This window comes from Furipterus horrens, unplaced genomic scaffold (genome assembly GCF_987537825.1).
Source record: "Furipterus horrens unplaced genomic scaffold, mFurHor1.1.pri manual_scaffold_13, whole genome shotgun sequence".
Taxonomy (NCBI): Eukaryota; Metazoa; Chordata; class Mammalia; order Chiroptera; family Furipteridae; genus Furipterus; species Furipterus horrens.
In genome coordinates, this window is record NW_028327183.1 from 18549590 (window position 1) to 18564510 (window position 14921).

At 43.5% G+C, this 14921-nt stretch overlaps 1 protein-coding gene across 1 annotated transcript; it reads left to right on the top strand.

Annotated features, from left to right (window-relative positions):
• The first annotated feature begins 1132 nt into the window (after nt 1–1132).
• Nucleotides 1133–14718, top strand: ZNF19 (zinc finger protein 19). Its single transcript, XM_090259019.1, is given in 8 exon segments — nt 1133–1165; nt 3886–4012; nt 4540–4653; nt 7996–8622; nt 8625–8697; nt 8699–8970; nt 13155–13282; nt 14530–14718. Coding segments are annotated over 8 exon segments (1563 nt in total).
• The last annotated feature ends 203 nt before the right edge of the window (nt 14719–14921 follow it).

The following is a 14921-nucleotide window of genomic DNA, read 5'->3' on the forward strand; positions in this document are numbered from 1 at the left end:
ACCCCAGCCATCATTAATACTCCTGGTAGGAAGCCTTGACTTGCAAGAGCATTTCCAGGAATGGGAAAGTTTGACTAGAAATAATAGCAACTTAAAATGGCCAAAATGCAGTTTTCTTTTGGCACCTAAATTATTTTTTTTGCATGCAGAATTAGAAAAATGCTGGCTCTAAAATTAAACTGAATGAATGGGAAGCATATCTTGACTTGGAAATTAGAATCTTCTGGAAGCAGCACAGATAAATTCTTTTAAAAAAATTGATAAGAAATTTTAGAGATCCTCTGAGCTACTGCTGAAGGCTTCTGAAGCTAATAAATGCCAGCACACCAGTCCTCACCCCATTTCTCCCGTCTACAACTCTGAAACCGAAGTCTGTTGGAGACCTAAAGTAAGCACATAGGATGGTCTGAAATTAAAACTTGCAAACTAAAAGCAGTTCATGGTGGGTAGTTTTATCCTAGGCCAGTATTTTTCCAAACATAGGTCAATCTTTACCTGTCTGTTGTCTTTTTGCATCTATGATACCGTACTTTTGGAATGTCAGATTCTCTTTTTCTGGACCCCTCAAAGCCCAGGCACTGCACTAGGGGGAGACTACTGATCCCCTCATTGTTATTGTTATCATGTTAATTGTTGGCTATTAACTAACTTGTACCCACCTGTGTAAAGTGTCTTATCATTTTACTTTTTATCTATTGCCAGAGGTTCTCCCCTACTTTCCTTTTCCCCACCTCCCTAATCTACCACCAGTGGATTTCCTATAACCCCTTTACACCTCCTCTTTTGATTGCCGTGTATAAAATAAGGCGTTAAACTGTCGTTTTCCAGAGGAACATTTCTCGATCTGTTGAGATTTTGCTTTCTGGCAGTTGTCAGTTTGGCTCAAATAAACTCATAAAAAATTCTCTACAGGTTTGGATGTTTCTTACATTGACAACTTCATGGTATCATCTAGGTTTAAAAAAGGAAATATTTATATACTACTTACCCAGTGGGCATTTAGTAAATGATTGCTGCTGTTATTGGCAAGTTTGTTGGTTTAAAGGAGACCCTTTGACTGGACCAGGCTCACTCGTGGTTCTTTATGCTTCTTCCCTCAGTCCCTGCCCTTCACCAAGAGGGAGCTCAGGTGATGGCAGCCATGCCTGTGAAGGCCTGGCACCAGGTGAGACAAAAATCCCTCAAGTTGGCCTTCCAGAGATCTGATTGGAAGGAGATGGGCAATGAGAGGGGTGATTTTGGCAGGTCTTAGAGCCAAAGCAGTAGGAAGGCCCTTATTGCTACTCTCTGGTAGGACTGGATGCTGGATGGTGAGGGGTTAAGCAGGCAGAAGCCCACCAAGTAATTGCTAAAGAGAGTGTCCTGGGGAGTGGAATTACAGCCTCCTACACTCTGAGGATTTCTGCTGAACTGGAGGGTCCCCAGGTTTAGAGGCATCTGTGAGAAATAGGGACCCAGGCTAGTGGTATAGGCATCTGGTCGCAAGGTTCCAGGGATATGGTGACAGAAGAGTGGCAGGATGAAAAGGAAAAAGGAGCTTATATCATTTATCCTCCTAAAGAAGTTCTGGCTTCAGAATCAAGGAAAATAGATCCTCCTTGAGGCCCATGCTGCCGGCTAAGGCAAGGCAGCAGGCTACGGCAGGAAAGCTTTGTGCTGGTACAGGGTACCTGAAATGAGGGACCCCATCCATGGCCTTGAGCCAGTCACTTAACCTCTTTGCATCTTAACTGATTTCATTTGTGACATGAACACTAAGTACGTTTGTGGGACAGGGAAATTGATTTTTTTGAGTTGTATATCACTTTTTCAGACTGACGAGTTGCCGGGTATTGCTTCTTTATTGTTTCCTCCCTGGGACTTATTTATCCTGTACCTTAGCATCCATGAACCGTATCCCAAGTGCCCATCCCAGATTTCTGACATCTGGCAGGTCTCTCTGCCTGACTCTTCCACTGATGCATTGTCTTCCTTGTGGCTCCCGCCGTCTTCTGATCTTCTGTAAGCGCCCGTGAGTCACTGGTCTCTCCGTCTCAGAGTCTTCACCACTTAGTTTCCAGCTTGCTGAGTACTTGTTGATGCTTCTTCCTAGGTACCACTTCAGAGAGTCACCAAGTCTCATTGCTTCTGCTTGCTCTCTCTTCCACCTGTCCCATATTTTATATTGCCTTCACTCAAGGCTTCTTATTTCTTCTCTGGGATTTTGTTTGCAGAGCTCCTTCCCAGCTGGTTTCTCTATATACAGTCTTGGGCCTCCCCATCACTGTCTGCTGGTCACCTGATACGGCTCAGTTTCCTGAACTTGGATTTTTTCCTTCTAGCCCAGGTTTCTCAGACTTCAGGGTGCATCATAATCACGTGGAGGGCTCATTGATGCAAAAATTGCTCTCGAGGGTGGGGTGGGGGGACCAGTTTGCCTTTCCAACCAATTATCAGATGTGGCTGCTCTGGGGACCACGCTTTGAGAACCACTGTTGTAGTGAGTGGTGACTCATTACATCATTCAATTGGGTGAGTCAGATTGTCATTTAAAGTAGGTCATTGTATGTGTGGCAGAGATGGATTCAGTGCAGGACAGCCTGGAATTGGAGCTGTTCAAGTGTCCCATCTCATATGAACTAGTGTACTGATTGTACCTTAATGAAGAAGGGTCAGATTCCAGAAATATTTTGGCTATCAAATTGGCAGGATTTGGTTACCAACTGGTAGAAGTGAGCAGTGCCTGGGGCAAGTTAGTCTAGGGTGAATCTTAAGTTCCTAGTATAGGAGATGGGGCTGAAATTGGTACTATCAACTGAGATAGGGAAAGAGAATTGTCACTCACTGTACCAGTTAGTTTATGTGAATTAGTCTGGGAGCCAGTTTGTGGGAGCATATGAGCTTAGTGTTGGTGGGTAACACACATGCTGGGTCAGCAGAGGCTGAGGCAGTGCTGGGACCAGCGGAATGGAAGGTGGAGATCTGCAGGATCAGCTGAGGCGTTGGAAAGTGGGAGGATATTCACTGCACGTTCAGGTAACCAAGTCTGAGGAGTGAATAGAGGGTCTAAACCAGATGCTGGAGCTTTCTGTGTAGGTAGACTTGGGGCCATCAGGGAGGGGAAAGGATGACTCTTGAGAAAACAGGAAACTTGCATGGCAGAAGCTATTACAGATGGTCTTGGGGGCATAAAAAGTGGCCAAAGGAGCCACCCAGCAGTGATTTAATTCCAGAAGCATATTTTCCCGAGAGAGTAGTTCAGAAAGCAGAATACTAGACTGCCCCAGGTGGCACTGAGCTCCCCCTGCTGGATGTTCTTGAACACAGGCAGCACAGCCCCTTGAAGCAACAAATGGGCATTGGCTGATAGGGGCTCATGGTGGCAAACCATGACTCTTCTTGTCATGCGGGCTTGAGGCTTGGGGCAGAGTGAGCACGTGTGGGGCACAGATGGATTGGCTGGGCACTGGGGCTAGTGAAGGGGGAACAGGTAAGTGGTGAGATGCTGCCTGTGAGTGAGTGGACATATGGAAGCTAATTGCCCATTTGTAGGTGTAACAGTAAAAGACTGACAGGATTAACAAAATCAATTAAAGAGGTTTTGCTCTGGGCATGTTAGTTAATGGGAGACTCTCCAGGGTTTTTGAAGTGTTTTTTTTTTTTTTTTTAATAATGTTTTATAACAGTAAATTTTATATCCTGATGGAAGTGCTTCTGATAGTAAGAGAAATCCAGATTTTTGGTTGTAGAAATAGTCATTTAAGGGTCCAATGCCCAGTTCTTCCACCTTTTCTCATTAGCCTTCCTAATAAGACTCCTCCCTTATACTGTCCTCCGTGTCCCGTCCCGCACTCTGTCCTTGAGCTAGAGAATTGGCTCTGGGGCAACAAGAACCTCTTGTTTTAGGAAATGGTGACCTTCAAAGATGTGGCTGTGGACTTTACTCGGGCAGAATGGATTGGACTTTCTTCCACACAGAGTGCCCTGTACAGAAGTGGGATGCTGGAGAATTATGGGAACTTGACATCCCTGGGTAAGGCCACTTTCCTCCTGGGACTCAGATCTATGCCTTCCTGCTTCCTTCTTTTTTCCTTACGGGCTGGGCTGCAGTGTGGAGAAGGAGGGGTTGTCTCTGGTATCCCCTACTGCACAGCTCCACGCTGAGGCCAAATGACCCACTTCAGAGATTGCTGGGTAGGGAAAAGTCTTAGATCAGTTTGGTCCCAATGTAGGGAATGGTCCCCTTGTAAGAATAGTCCCATCCTCTAAGGGGCTCTGCCCAGTAAGGAATAAGTAGTTTCTGTTGCTAGAGCCAAGTTCTCAGGTTGTTGCTATTCCCCCATTGTCTTGGGAAGGGAGTGAACCCTTCCCTTTGTTTGCACCTGTCTTGCAGGGCCTCACTAACTTACCCATTCTTATATAGGAAGAGGTCAGTTTCTTCTTCAACAAAATCTCCTTTGCTTTCCCCAGTCCTGAGCCTCTTACTGAGGCTCTTGGGGTTTTCCTTCTTTTGACATAGCAGACACAGGGCTGAAAGGTGCCATTTTCTTCCCTTTTCAGGCTACACAGTGCCCAAATCTTCCCTGACTTCACTTCTGGAGGGAGGGGATTTGCCTTGGGGACTAGAGGCACAGGATGACCCACCTGCAGAGAGAACTGCAGACATCGGTAAAGGTAAGTGAAGCAGGTTTAAAACTGGCAATGGTAGAGCTTTACAGAGCAGTGTATTTTAAAAGGAACCATGCTGGTAAGGGTTTAAATAAAGTAGATAACTTTTCCTAATAGGTAAAATATGAAACCTTTCCCACCAATTTTAACTCTTATCAAGATAACATATTTCCACTTCATGTTTCTCATATGCAATTCTTGAATCCATTGTTTCTTTCTGAGTTTCAGCTTGGCCGACCTCCGTGGCCCTTCTTCCTTGGACAGGATAGGTTTGTTTAGGAGCAGTTTTTCAGCACTTGTTGGGTGCCAAGCTTTGTTTAAGACTCTCTGGAGGATACGAGTTGCAGAGACAGATGTAAAAACTTTTAAAAAGTGTGTTTTGAATGCTTTTGTTGGTGTGTAGGCAGTGGACTGTGGGAGCACAGCAGGAGAGGCTAGTGTACTTTCCACTTAGAAGCTCAAATGATGCTTCTTCAGGGCCAGAGCCATTTATTCCAAATTTGACAGGTTACATGGGATACCATGTGGAGAAAACGAAGGTAAATTATCTGGCCTGAGTAAGGGAATAAAAGATCCAATAAATCATTGTGAAGAACTTTGCAGTTTAATGTGCAGGAGAATCACCTGGGGGAGGGGTACTATTTAAAAATTGATTTTTTCTTTCTTTCTGGAGCCTGTCTGTGATGATTCGTTTGTATTTTCTAGTAAGCAGTGCAAAAGCATGAGGCTTAGGATGCAAAGCCTAAGCAAGACTTCCTAGAATCTGAGGTGGGCTCAGAATCTGCAGTGTACCCTGACCCCCCTTTACGTAGTTGATGGTGTGGATGAATGTAGTTGGTGTGGCTTACCCACCCAGCATTGTGTAGAATCCCTAGAGTGCAGATTTTGTGCTGAACCTGAGGGCTCTATCCTGAAGAATTTGCGGCACAGGAACGGGAATGAGCGAGTAGGCAAAACCATGTGAAGCAGGAGCAGTGACCCCTGCCACAGTGACCTTGCCGCTAGTGACATAGGCCTGTAATTGCTGTGTCTTAGAAGTATTAACATAGTATGTGGTTTGATAGGCATGAAGGAAATTGAAGACATAAAATCTTGTTAAACTATTATTATGTAGGAGGCATTAACTTTTGAGTAAGTGAATTGGGTAGGGGAATGGTGGTATTGCAAAAATGGAGGAGGAAGGAGTCTGTGGAGCTAGAATTGACCAGATCTTAACCAAAACTCATCCTTAAAAGGGAATCGTTGAATCAGGTAACACTGTCACATCATAACATAGGAGGAGCTTTCTGAATTCATTGAAATTCGGATATGAACACAGTCTGCAGTTCCTTTAGAATATGAAAGTGGATGGCTAGAGGAGGCCATTGAGAAGGCAGGTGTAGAGTCTGAGGTAACTGTCAGATCTACAAGTTCAGATGCCTGTGTACTCTACAGAGTTTTAGTTGAAATGGCCCCCAGGAAGCAAAAAGGAGGGCTGAATCTTAAGTATTAAGGAAAATTTAATTTTAGTGAGAGAAGGAGGAGAAAGACAGGGAGAGGAGGGTCACCAGCTGGGAACAGTGAAACCGGTGCCGAGGGCAGCAGTTTCCGGGGAGAGCATTTGCAGAGCAGAGAGGGAGTAAATGGGAGATGACAAAATTGAGACAGAACTTGAGCCTCTTATTTTGATTAGTTTAGAAGTGAAAGAAAGTGTAGTGAATTGTGACAAATGTTTTTCAAACATTTTTTGCTTATGAGCTTCAGTAGTTGTTACATTTTGCATCAAAACCCAGTATACTCATATGTCCTGGGAACTAGAGTATCAGGAAACAAAATTTACCCTTGGCATTACAGTGTGTGTGAATTCTATTCTATTCTATTCTATTCTATTCTATTCTATTCTATTCTCATATAGGCCAGTGTATTTTCATTTTTAAAATTGTTTGATAGTTACACAATATGTCAGTTTCACAACTAATAATAGGCAATTTGAAAAACACTTCAATGAGAAAAATTTGATGTAAAGGAATGATTGTTATGCCCAACTGGATTTGAAGATCGAAAAAAGGTTGAAGAAGAAGACAAGGGACAGTGTATCAGGGGAAGGGAGGAGGTGGCATCTGGGATGGTTGGGAAGTTTGAAGCTTGTGATAAGAGGGTGTGGAAATGGAAGGGAAGGAAGATGAGGGCACTGCATCTGGGCAGCTGTTTCTCCAGCAGGAAGGAGGTGATAATCACAGGAGAACAAGGAGGGGGGTGGTTGCTTGGAAGAACTGTGGGCATTCTGATTAAGATGAATGGTGGAGTATGGGGCAGCAGGAAAAGTAAGCGTTTTGGTCACAGATTGCTCAATCCTGACTTTACAACATTGAGCAGCCTCCTAGGAAGAAAGAGGAACAGTGTGGGAACGAACCGCTCTTCCAGACTGTTGATTACCCTGTTCACTCTGGTATCAGGTCTCTCCTCCTGAAGGCCCCCACTCGTTTAACTTGCACTCAGAGGATGAACTGGATCAATCAGCAGATGACCAGATAACCTAAATTAACGTTAAACCAAAATTAGTTATGTGTTTTATATAAAATAGATTGGCTTTAACTTAACATGTCATCCAATGTTCAGGAGCACAAAATGCCATTTTATAGGTGGCTGCTTGTCCCCTTTTTACTAATACAAGGAGTACTCTGCAGCCTTGGTGTATCTAAGTAAACCCTTTCTGAATAGGCAGAGTCTACTTAGGGTGGTAGTTTCTGCATAGTTGAGGGTCAGACTTTTTTGAGAGTTTGATAACAAGACAACACTTGCCAGCAGTTTTAGGGTGTTTACTTGTCATCTGTGGAGTTGCAGTTACTGGGAGTGACTTCCTCTAAGCGCTTCTGTGATTGTCCTGCCACAGCTCAGTGCCCTTAATGCTCAGTGTCTCCCGTTTTGGGGCACTTCTGCAGGGTATGAATTTTTAAAAAGAATAACAATTCATTCATTGCCTTACATTCTGACTCTTCAGTTTTACTTTCTGACTCTTGAATTTTGCCACCTCAATGATGCTATTATACTTGCTCTTGGAGCATGTACCTTCTTTGGTATTTTGTAGGCCTATGAGTATCATAAGGTCGTAAGATACTAGAACATACTAGGGAGAAGTCATTCAAATACAGAGCCTGGAAGAGCTTAGGAAGCAATCTGATGTGTTATGTGTACACTGAGACCTTGTTCCACCTCGACAGTTCCCTGCCTGTCTGATATTTCCCACTTTTTTTGCTGCCAGGCCTGTGTGGAGGTTGAAAAGTAATCTCTAAAAGCCCTGTATTTGATGCTCTTTTCTTTCTAGTGTAATTCTCAGGTGGCACTTGTGTTTTCTGTTTGTTATGTCAGATACTGAGACCAGCGTTGACAATGAGTCCACACCAATACAGGCAATTTCTGAAAACAGAGATGTGGTGTTGTGTTGTGGTCTGCAGAAGAGCGCTCTTCCGAGAACTAGCTTCCTAGAAACATGTAAACTGGGGAAGCATCAGGAGATTTCCACAGTGAAAAATATTACAGGAAAGGTTCCAAGAATCCATGATGATAGGAAACCCTTCAGATGTGAGGACCGTGGGAAGTGTTTCAGCTATTTTTCTCAATATGTTAGACACCAGAGAGGTCACACTGGGGAGAGACCTTACAAGTGTAAAGAATGTGAAAAAGCTTTTGCTGTTAAGTCAACATTAATTCAGAGGAGGATCCACAGTGGAGAAGAACCCTATCAGAGTGAGGAATGTGGGAGGAGAACCTTTACTGGTTATGGAAATCTTATCAGGCATCAGAGAATCCACAGTGGGGACAGACCCTGTCACTGCCAGGAGTGTGGAAAAAGCTTCCACACTGGGGAGAAACCTTATGCACGCAATGAGTGTGACAAAGGCTTCAGAAGGACTTCCTGTCTTAAAAAATATTAGCGTATTCACACGGGAAAAGCCTTATTCTGTAAAGTATGTGGACAGACCTTCAATTTCATGACAGTCTAGCTCGGCACCAGAGAGTCCACAGCGAGAAGAAACCCTTTGACTGTGTAGATTGTGGGAAAGCCTTCAGTGCAGGACCAGTTAAAAAGGCATGTGACGATCCATACGCAAGAGTCTTCCTGTGTATGTGGTAAGTGTGGAAAAGTCTTGATTACCAAAAGAAATCTTCTTCAGCATCAGAGACTCCATCCCGGAGAGAAACTCTATGAGTGTGTCAAGTATGACAAATCTTTTAGGACTTCTTCCCAGCTAGGTGATCATGAGCATGTCCACCCTGGAGAGAAACTTGAGATGGACATATGTCATTTTGGCCTCCCAGAGTTTTTTTTATCCCCTTCGAGTGGTAATAGTATATTAAATCTCCTTTGGGATCACATCACAGGAACAGAATGGGTGGCACAGGCCTGGCTCAGGAGCACATTCCTTCTCCCAAGCCCTAGTTCAGACGTCACTAGGTGACCCAAGATGGTCCAGTTAGAGTCCCAGGGTATAGCCAAAGTTAACAGGAAGAAATACTCATCTTTTCTTCTTAGTCTTAAAGCTGAGAGGAATTCCTGGATTCTTGTGGAAGCTGAGAATAGAGTCAACACAGCAGAAAAGAGAGCGGAGTTGGAGAGTAACAACCTTGACAGTTTTGTTTGAACAATTACATTACATCATAACTGAAGCTAGAAATACGTCTGGGTTTTTAAATTTCAGTAACCAATAAATTCCATTTTTGTTTTTTGCTCAAGCAAGTTTGAATTAAGTTTTCTTTCCCTGGAACAGAGCCTTATCAGTGTAACAGTTATTTATAATCATTGTTTTAATAATCTTCAGGGATAACCTGATGAAGGAGAAATGTTCTGTGGATATGATGTGTGGAAAAGTCTTCAGCTCTAGTCCCAGCAGCCCTGGTGAGCATAACAATGGGAAATCCAGTGGGACACACGACAGTCAAGGCCACATTAGGACACCAGAACTTGTAACAGCTTGAGCTATGCGACAAGTGTTTAGGGCAGTACTACAAAACTCAGGAATCCATTCTCAGCAGTCTTAGCTATCTAACCAAAAGCCATCACTAAAACTTTCATTTTGTTTACTCAGTCGTTATTTGGAATGGATACGATTCTGGGCAATAAACTGGTATATGCCAGGCTGTTGTAGCTTTTCCAGCTCAGTGTTTACCAGTTTGCCTAAAATAGCATGCCCACTCTGCCCTTTGATCTGATTAGTAGGCCAAGGAAATACTCTGGGCCTCCCTCCTAAGAGAGTGTTAAGATGTCTCAGTAGGAAAAGAACGGGCCCTTTTCTTTGGATGATGAATGTAATCTGCGCCCTCTTTTCTTTCATGTGCCCCTTTGCTGCCAACCAGAATGGCAGTCACCCTAACTAATTCCAGACCTTACCTGCCTGGGTGTCTTCACCACCTCTTCCTTACTTGTCAGCAGTTGGATGAGCAGTTGTATCACATGCTTGGACTGACCACTGAATAAATAGGCTGGGGGGTTACTTTTTAAACAAGCTTTTAAAAAATTGAAGTATAATAGACATAAATGCACAAGTCATAGTTGTATAACTTGAATTTTTACAAAAAGGAAAACAGCCTTATAATCGTGAAGATCAGGAAACAGAACATCCCAGCATTCTGTTACTCTCCCTGTATCCTGTTTTGGCCATTACTTCCTTGTCATGGTGACCTATATTCTGACCTCTGCCACCACAAAGTTTTACATAAATGGAATCAACAGTACAGGTTCATTATACATTACATGAATATACCATCATTTATTGCTTATTTGTGGTAGGCATTTGGGTTATTTCTAGGGGGATCATTTGGAGGCCAGAAAATTTAAAAGTCAGGAAAAAGACCATGGATTAGAGTAAACAGGGTCAGGGACTTGGTTTCACATGTTGCTGCATCAGCCGTAGCTGTCCTTTAATGGATGACTGTCACAGGAGTAATATTTTTTTGGCACTCGCCATATGTCAGATAGTTTTCCTAACATGAAAGTTATGAAGTAGGTGCTGCAATGAGCTCATTGCTACAGCTGAGGAAATGGATTCATTAGGTCATCCAAGGACAAGGGAAGTGGCACAGTAGGGATTCCGACAGGCAGTATGGTCTCAGGGCCCATGTTCTAGCCCTCACAGTTTTGCCCTATAGAGATTAGAGGTCTCTGGGACAACTGTGTCTCAGTAACAGAAGAATGGGGTTGTTTGAGGAGACAGATTAGCTCCTTAGGGGTAGAGGTGAATATCAGGGTCAAGTCAAGATATGGGGAGGCTGTGCCTGACTTCACAGAAAGGAAGGTTGATGGGTACAGGCAATAGTGAGGGAAAGCATAGGTTCAAATAGAATAGTCTCCAAATTCTGTGTTGACTCAGAAGTTTACCAGAATCAATTTTTAATTTGGTTTCTTAGATTATGAGTTACTACTGGTCCAAGTAGGTAGTATTAATTTTGAACTACTCAATGGTACAGAATATGATAAATTCTTAGGGGGACGTCTCACTACCATCCCAAAACCTAGGCAAGGGCCATGACCTTTTTTTATTATCTCTTTGTTAGTGGGGCGGTTTTCTAATTTATCCTTTCACGGGTCTAGGCAGTTAGGTAGGTATATATGTGTGTGAGAAGCCCCAATTTCAACCTCCTTAGATATCAAGATCTTCACACCTCCATCATCTCCACTTATGTTGGTCAAAGCATCAGCTCAGCTAATCTCTGGTTTTAGTTCATTTTTAGTATCTGGGTATACTTTCCTTTGAGCCAGGCTTATGGAATGATGTTGTAAATTATATCTTATCCTAAATTTCTAGGTATTAGGTTTATTTTTTAATTTAATTTAATTTTAAGATTTTATTTTATTTTTAGAGAGAGGGGAAGGGGAGGGAGAAAGGGAGAGAAACATCAATGTGTGGTTGCCTCTTGTGTGCCACCAGCTGGAGACCTGGCACACAACCCAGGCATGTGCCCTGACTGGGAATCAAACTAGCGACCCTTTGGTTTGCAGGTGGGCACTCAATCCACTGAGGCACACCAGTCAGGGCATAATGTTTTATTTGAATAGACCAATTTATGCCACTTTGTTCTTTTTCAAAATTGTCTGAAATTGGACTTGCCAATTAAATCAAGATGAACACCCTTCCTATTGAAAAATTACCTGTGCCTTTCCATTTATATAAGGCTTTTTGTTAGTGGTTGTTTAATCTCTAAGTATTTAAATTTTTCTTCATCTGTGTCTTAAACATTTATTATTGTTTATTCCTAAATATTTTTTGGTTGTTTGTTGCTTTTGTGAATAAGAGCTCTCCATGCCCTAGTATATTTTTCACATAGTAGGTGGAATGCTCAGTTAATTTAATTCACAATGTCAATAAATAAAGGAAGATTTTATAATATTGAAACATCCTTAAACTCCTGGAATGAAACCTAACCAGACTTTTATTATTTTCCCACAATTTTCAAGAGGAGTAACAGGAAGAACAATTTTTACTCTGTCATCTTAATACTAGGAACACCAAAAAGAAAATCTAATGTGAGAAGATTAGTCAGTTTTCCCTGGTGGGCAGGGAGGAAATGTTTAGGGAGGCCCTGGAATTGTGGGGACAGAGGGTACAGGAGAAGAAGCCTTGCAGCTGGGTGGGAGGAAACATGGCTGTCAGCTCAGAGAGAGAGAGAGATTTCCAGAATACTTATATATGAGAACCAGCCTAAATTTTGAAGTACATTGTGTACTTTTTCCATCATCTCTCATTCCTAGGGGTATTAGGATGTGGTCTTGGTTGTTGCTTCAAAGAACTCAAATCAATGTGGTTTAAGTATAATGAAAGCTTATTTCTCACTTGTATATCATCTGAAGGTAAGCAGTCTAGGGCAGATACGTGCATCTCCTTGATGGCATTCCATGTAGTTGATGGGGGCACGGCCGGAGGGGAATACTGGCCCAGGGAGGGCATGTCCCTTCTCTTTAAGGGCACAGCATCACTTTGCTTAAAGGGGGACAGAGGAGTGTGTTATTTTTTCTGGACTATCTTTGTCTTGCTGGAGGTTCTGTTACCTTATAAGAACGGAAGAACAGAAGTGAGCAGACAATGTGTGGTCTCTTGCTTCTGTATGCCTTCTGTAGAACTTTTGTTACTTGGTGTGTGCCTGTCTTAGGAGCCGGAGCTTCATGCTTATTTAGGAAGCCTTATTATCTTACCTATAAAATTAGGTGACTGGTTTGTGATCCAGCATTTGGGGCCAGAGTTTCTGTTGACATTGATCTGCTAATTTCTTCTTTAGACAACCCTTTATTCCTAGCTCAAGGTCTGCTTTCTGAGCCTAGGAAGTGGAAACAACTCTTATTGCCAAGAGCAATGTAGTCCCCAGCAGTCACTCTGCCCAATTGTGGGACCACTTCCCTGTCTGAATAAGCAAAGCCATGTAAATTGTTCATTTTGGGAAACAGTTAGGATCAGGATCAGGGCAAAGCAGGGAAAGGCTCCTGGCAATGGTCAGTGATCCCAGGCATAAGACATATCCTAACTCCAGTGACACAGAAATAAAGAAGGGCTCTACCCCGGAGCTGGCGCTGGAGCCTTTGGATTATGTCAACAACAAATATTTATTGCATACCTTCTTTGTGCCAGGCCTTGTGCTTCAGCTGAGGATAGTGGTGTTGAACAAGGTACAATAGATAAAGTCCCTGCTTCATGGACTGACCAGAGAAGACATAGTTAAATAAATAGTCACCATTAAATAAGCACAAATGTGTTAAGCACTGGAAAGTACAGAATGCGGTGATGCTTCATAACTGGCAGGCCTCCCTTATACTGGGTGGTAAGGAAGGCTTGCTTTCCAAGGGAAATGGGATTTGAACTGAGACCGTGTAACAGTCAAGACAGAGACTAGGAATGGGAAGGGAAGGGCATCGTAGGTTTAGAAAATGGCCTATTCAGCAAGAGGGGCTGAAATTGAGGTGGGGTGAGAATCTGAGTGCTAAGAGGCTGGAGAGGTCATTATGGGTCCCTCCAGCCACCTTCCAGTGCAGGGAGGGATCAGAGCTGGGATGAAAAAGGCCAACACTATTAGGTTTGGGAAGGACCCTAACGGTGGTCTTATCCAGTGGCTTTTAGTGCCATTCACCATCCCCAAGGCGTTTTAGGATTTTATGGGAATATTTTTGTTACAGTGTTTGGTGGTGTTGGATGGAAATCAGGAGTGCCACAAATCCTGAAATGTACCGGATGGTTCCTCCTACTGAACAAATTTTCACAGACATTCCTATGTCTTCTTGGATATTTATGTAGGTAAAAATTGCTTATAAACTACCTGAAGGTAGAACCTGTTTTTCAGATAAACACAATGTGTTTTTGAACAGTTTTTAACATATGCCCATTCTCCAGGAATGTGATCAAGACAAGATTGTACTGTGTTTCATTTACACTTTTAACAGAAAGGGTTCACCATTTTCCCACCTTGTGATTTTTGAAACACCAATTTGAAACGCAGCATTGTGGCTGTGGCATTCAGGCACATTCTAAATGAAAAGGAAAATATCTGACCGCGTCCTATGTCTCCTACAGCAGCAGTCATGACCAAACATTTATATATTGAAATGTGTTTTTAATTACAAATTATTTTCCTCTTATTTCTTTTATTACAGTTAAGGCATTAATTTTTAAAATATAGGTTGTTTATAATATCTATGCTCTTCTAAGTATTATGTATGATTTTCATGACAGGAGAATAAAGTGGTCACTAGTAAATATTTGCTACAAGAAGGGTGGCCTTGGGTTTGATACTGTGTAAACCACCGATCCAGACCTGAGACTCCCAAATCTGGTGGCACCTGCAGCTTTACTAAGATACAGGTCCCCGGCCCAGCCGCCAGAGTTGAATCCGGCGCTCGCTTTTGGGTCTTGCCTTCCGCAGCCCACCTGGAAGAGCAAACTTAACCTCAACGAGACCCGCCGACGGAGCAAACGTCGCACGGCTTTGGGGCACTGGGGCCTAGAGCGCAGGGGCCGGGCCGCAGCACCACCGAGAGGCAGCGGCGCTACTGCTAGAGAGGCTCTGCCGGGGCTTAGCGACGCATTTCCGGGCGCCCTCCGGAGCCGCTAGCCGCGGAGGTGAGTGTGGGGCTCCGGGCAGTGGGGTGGTAACCTGCCCCGGAGGCTCTGCTTGCGTAAGGGATGATCTTCCATCTGGTTAGGAGCTGCGTCCTCGCCCCTGTAGGAGGGAGCAGGGCGGCGGCCTCTCCTCTGCTCTCACCTTGGACTTGATGGCTGAATACGTTCTGTCCCGTGGGAGGCGAAGCTTGTGTT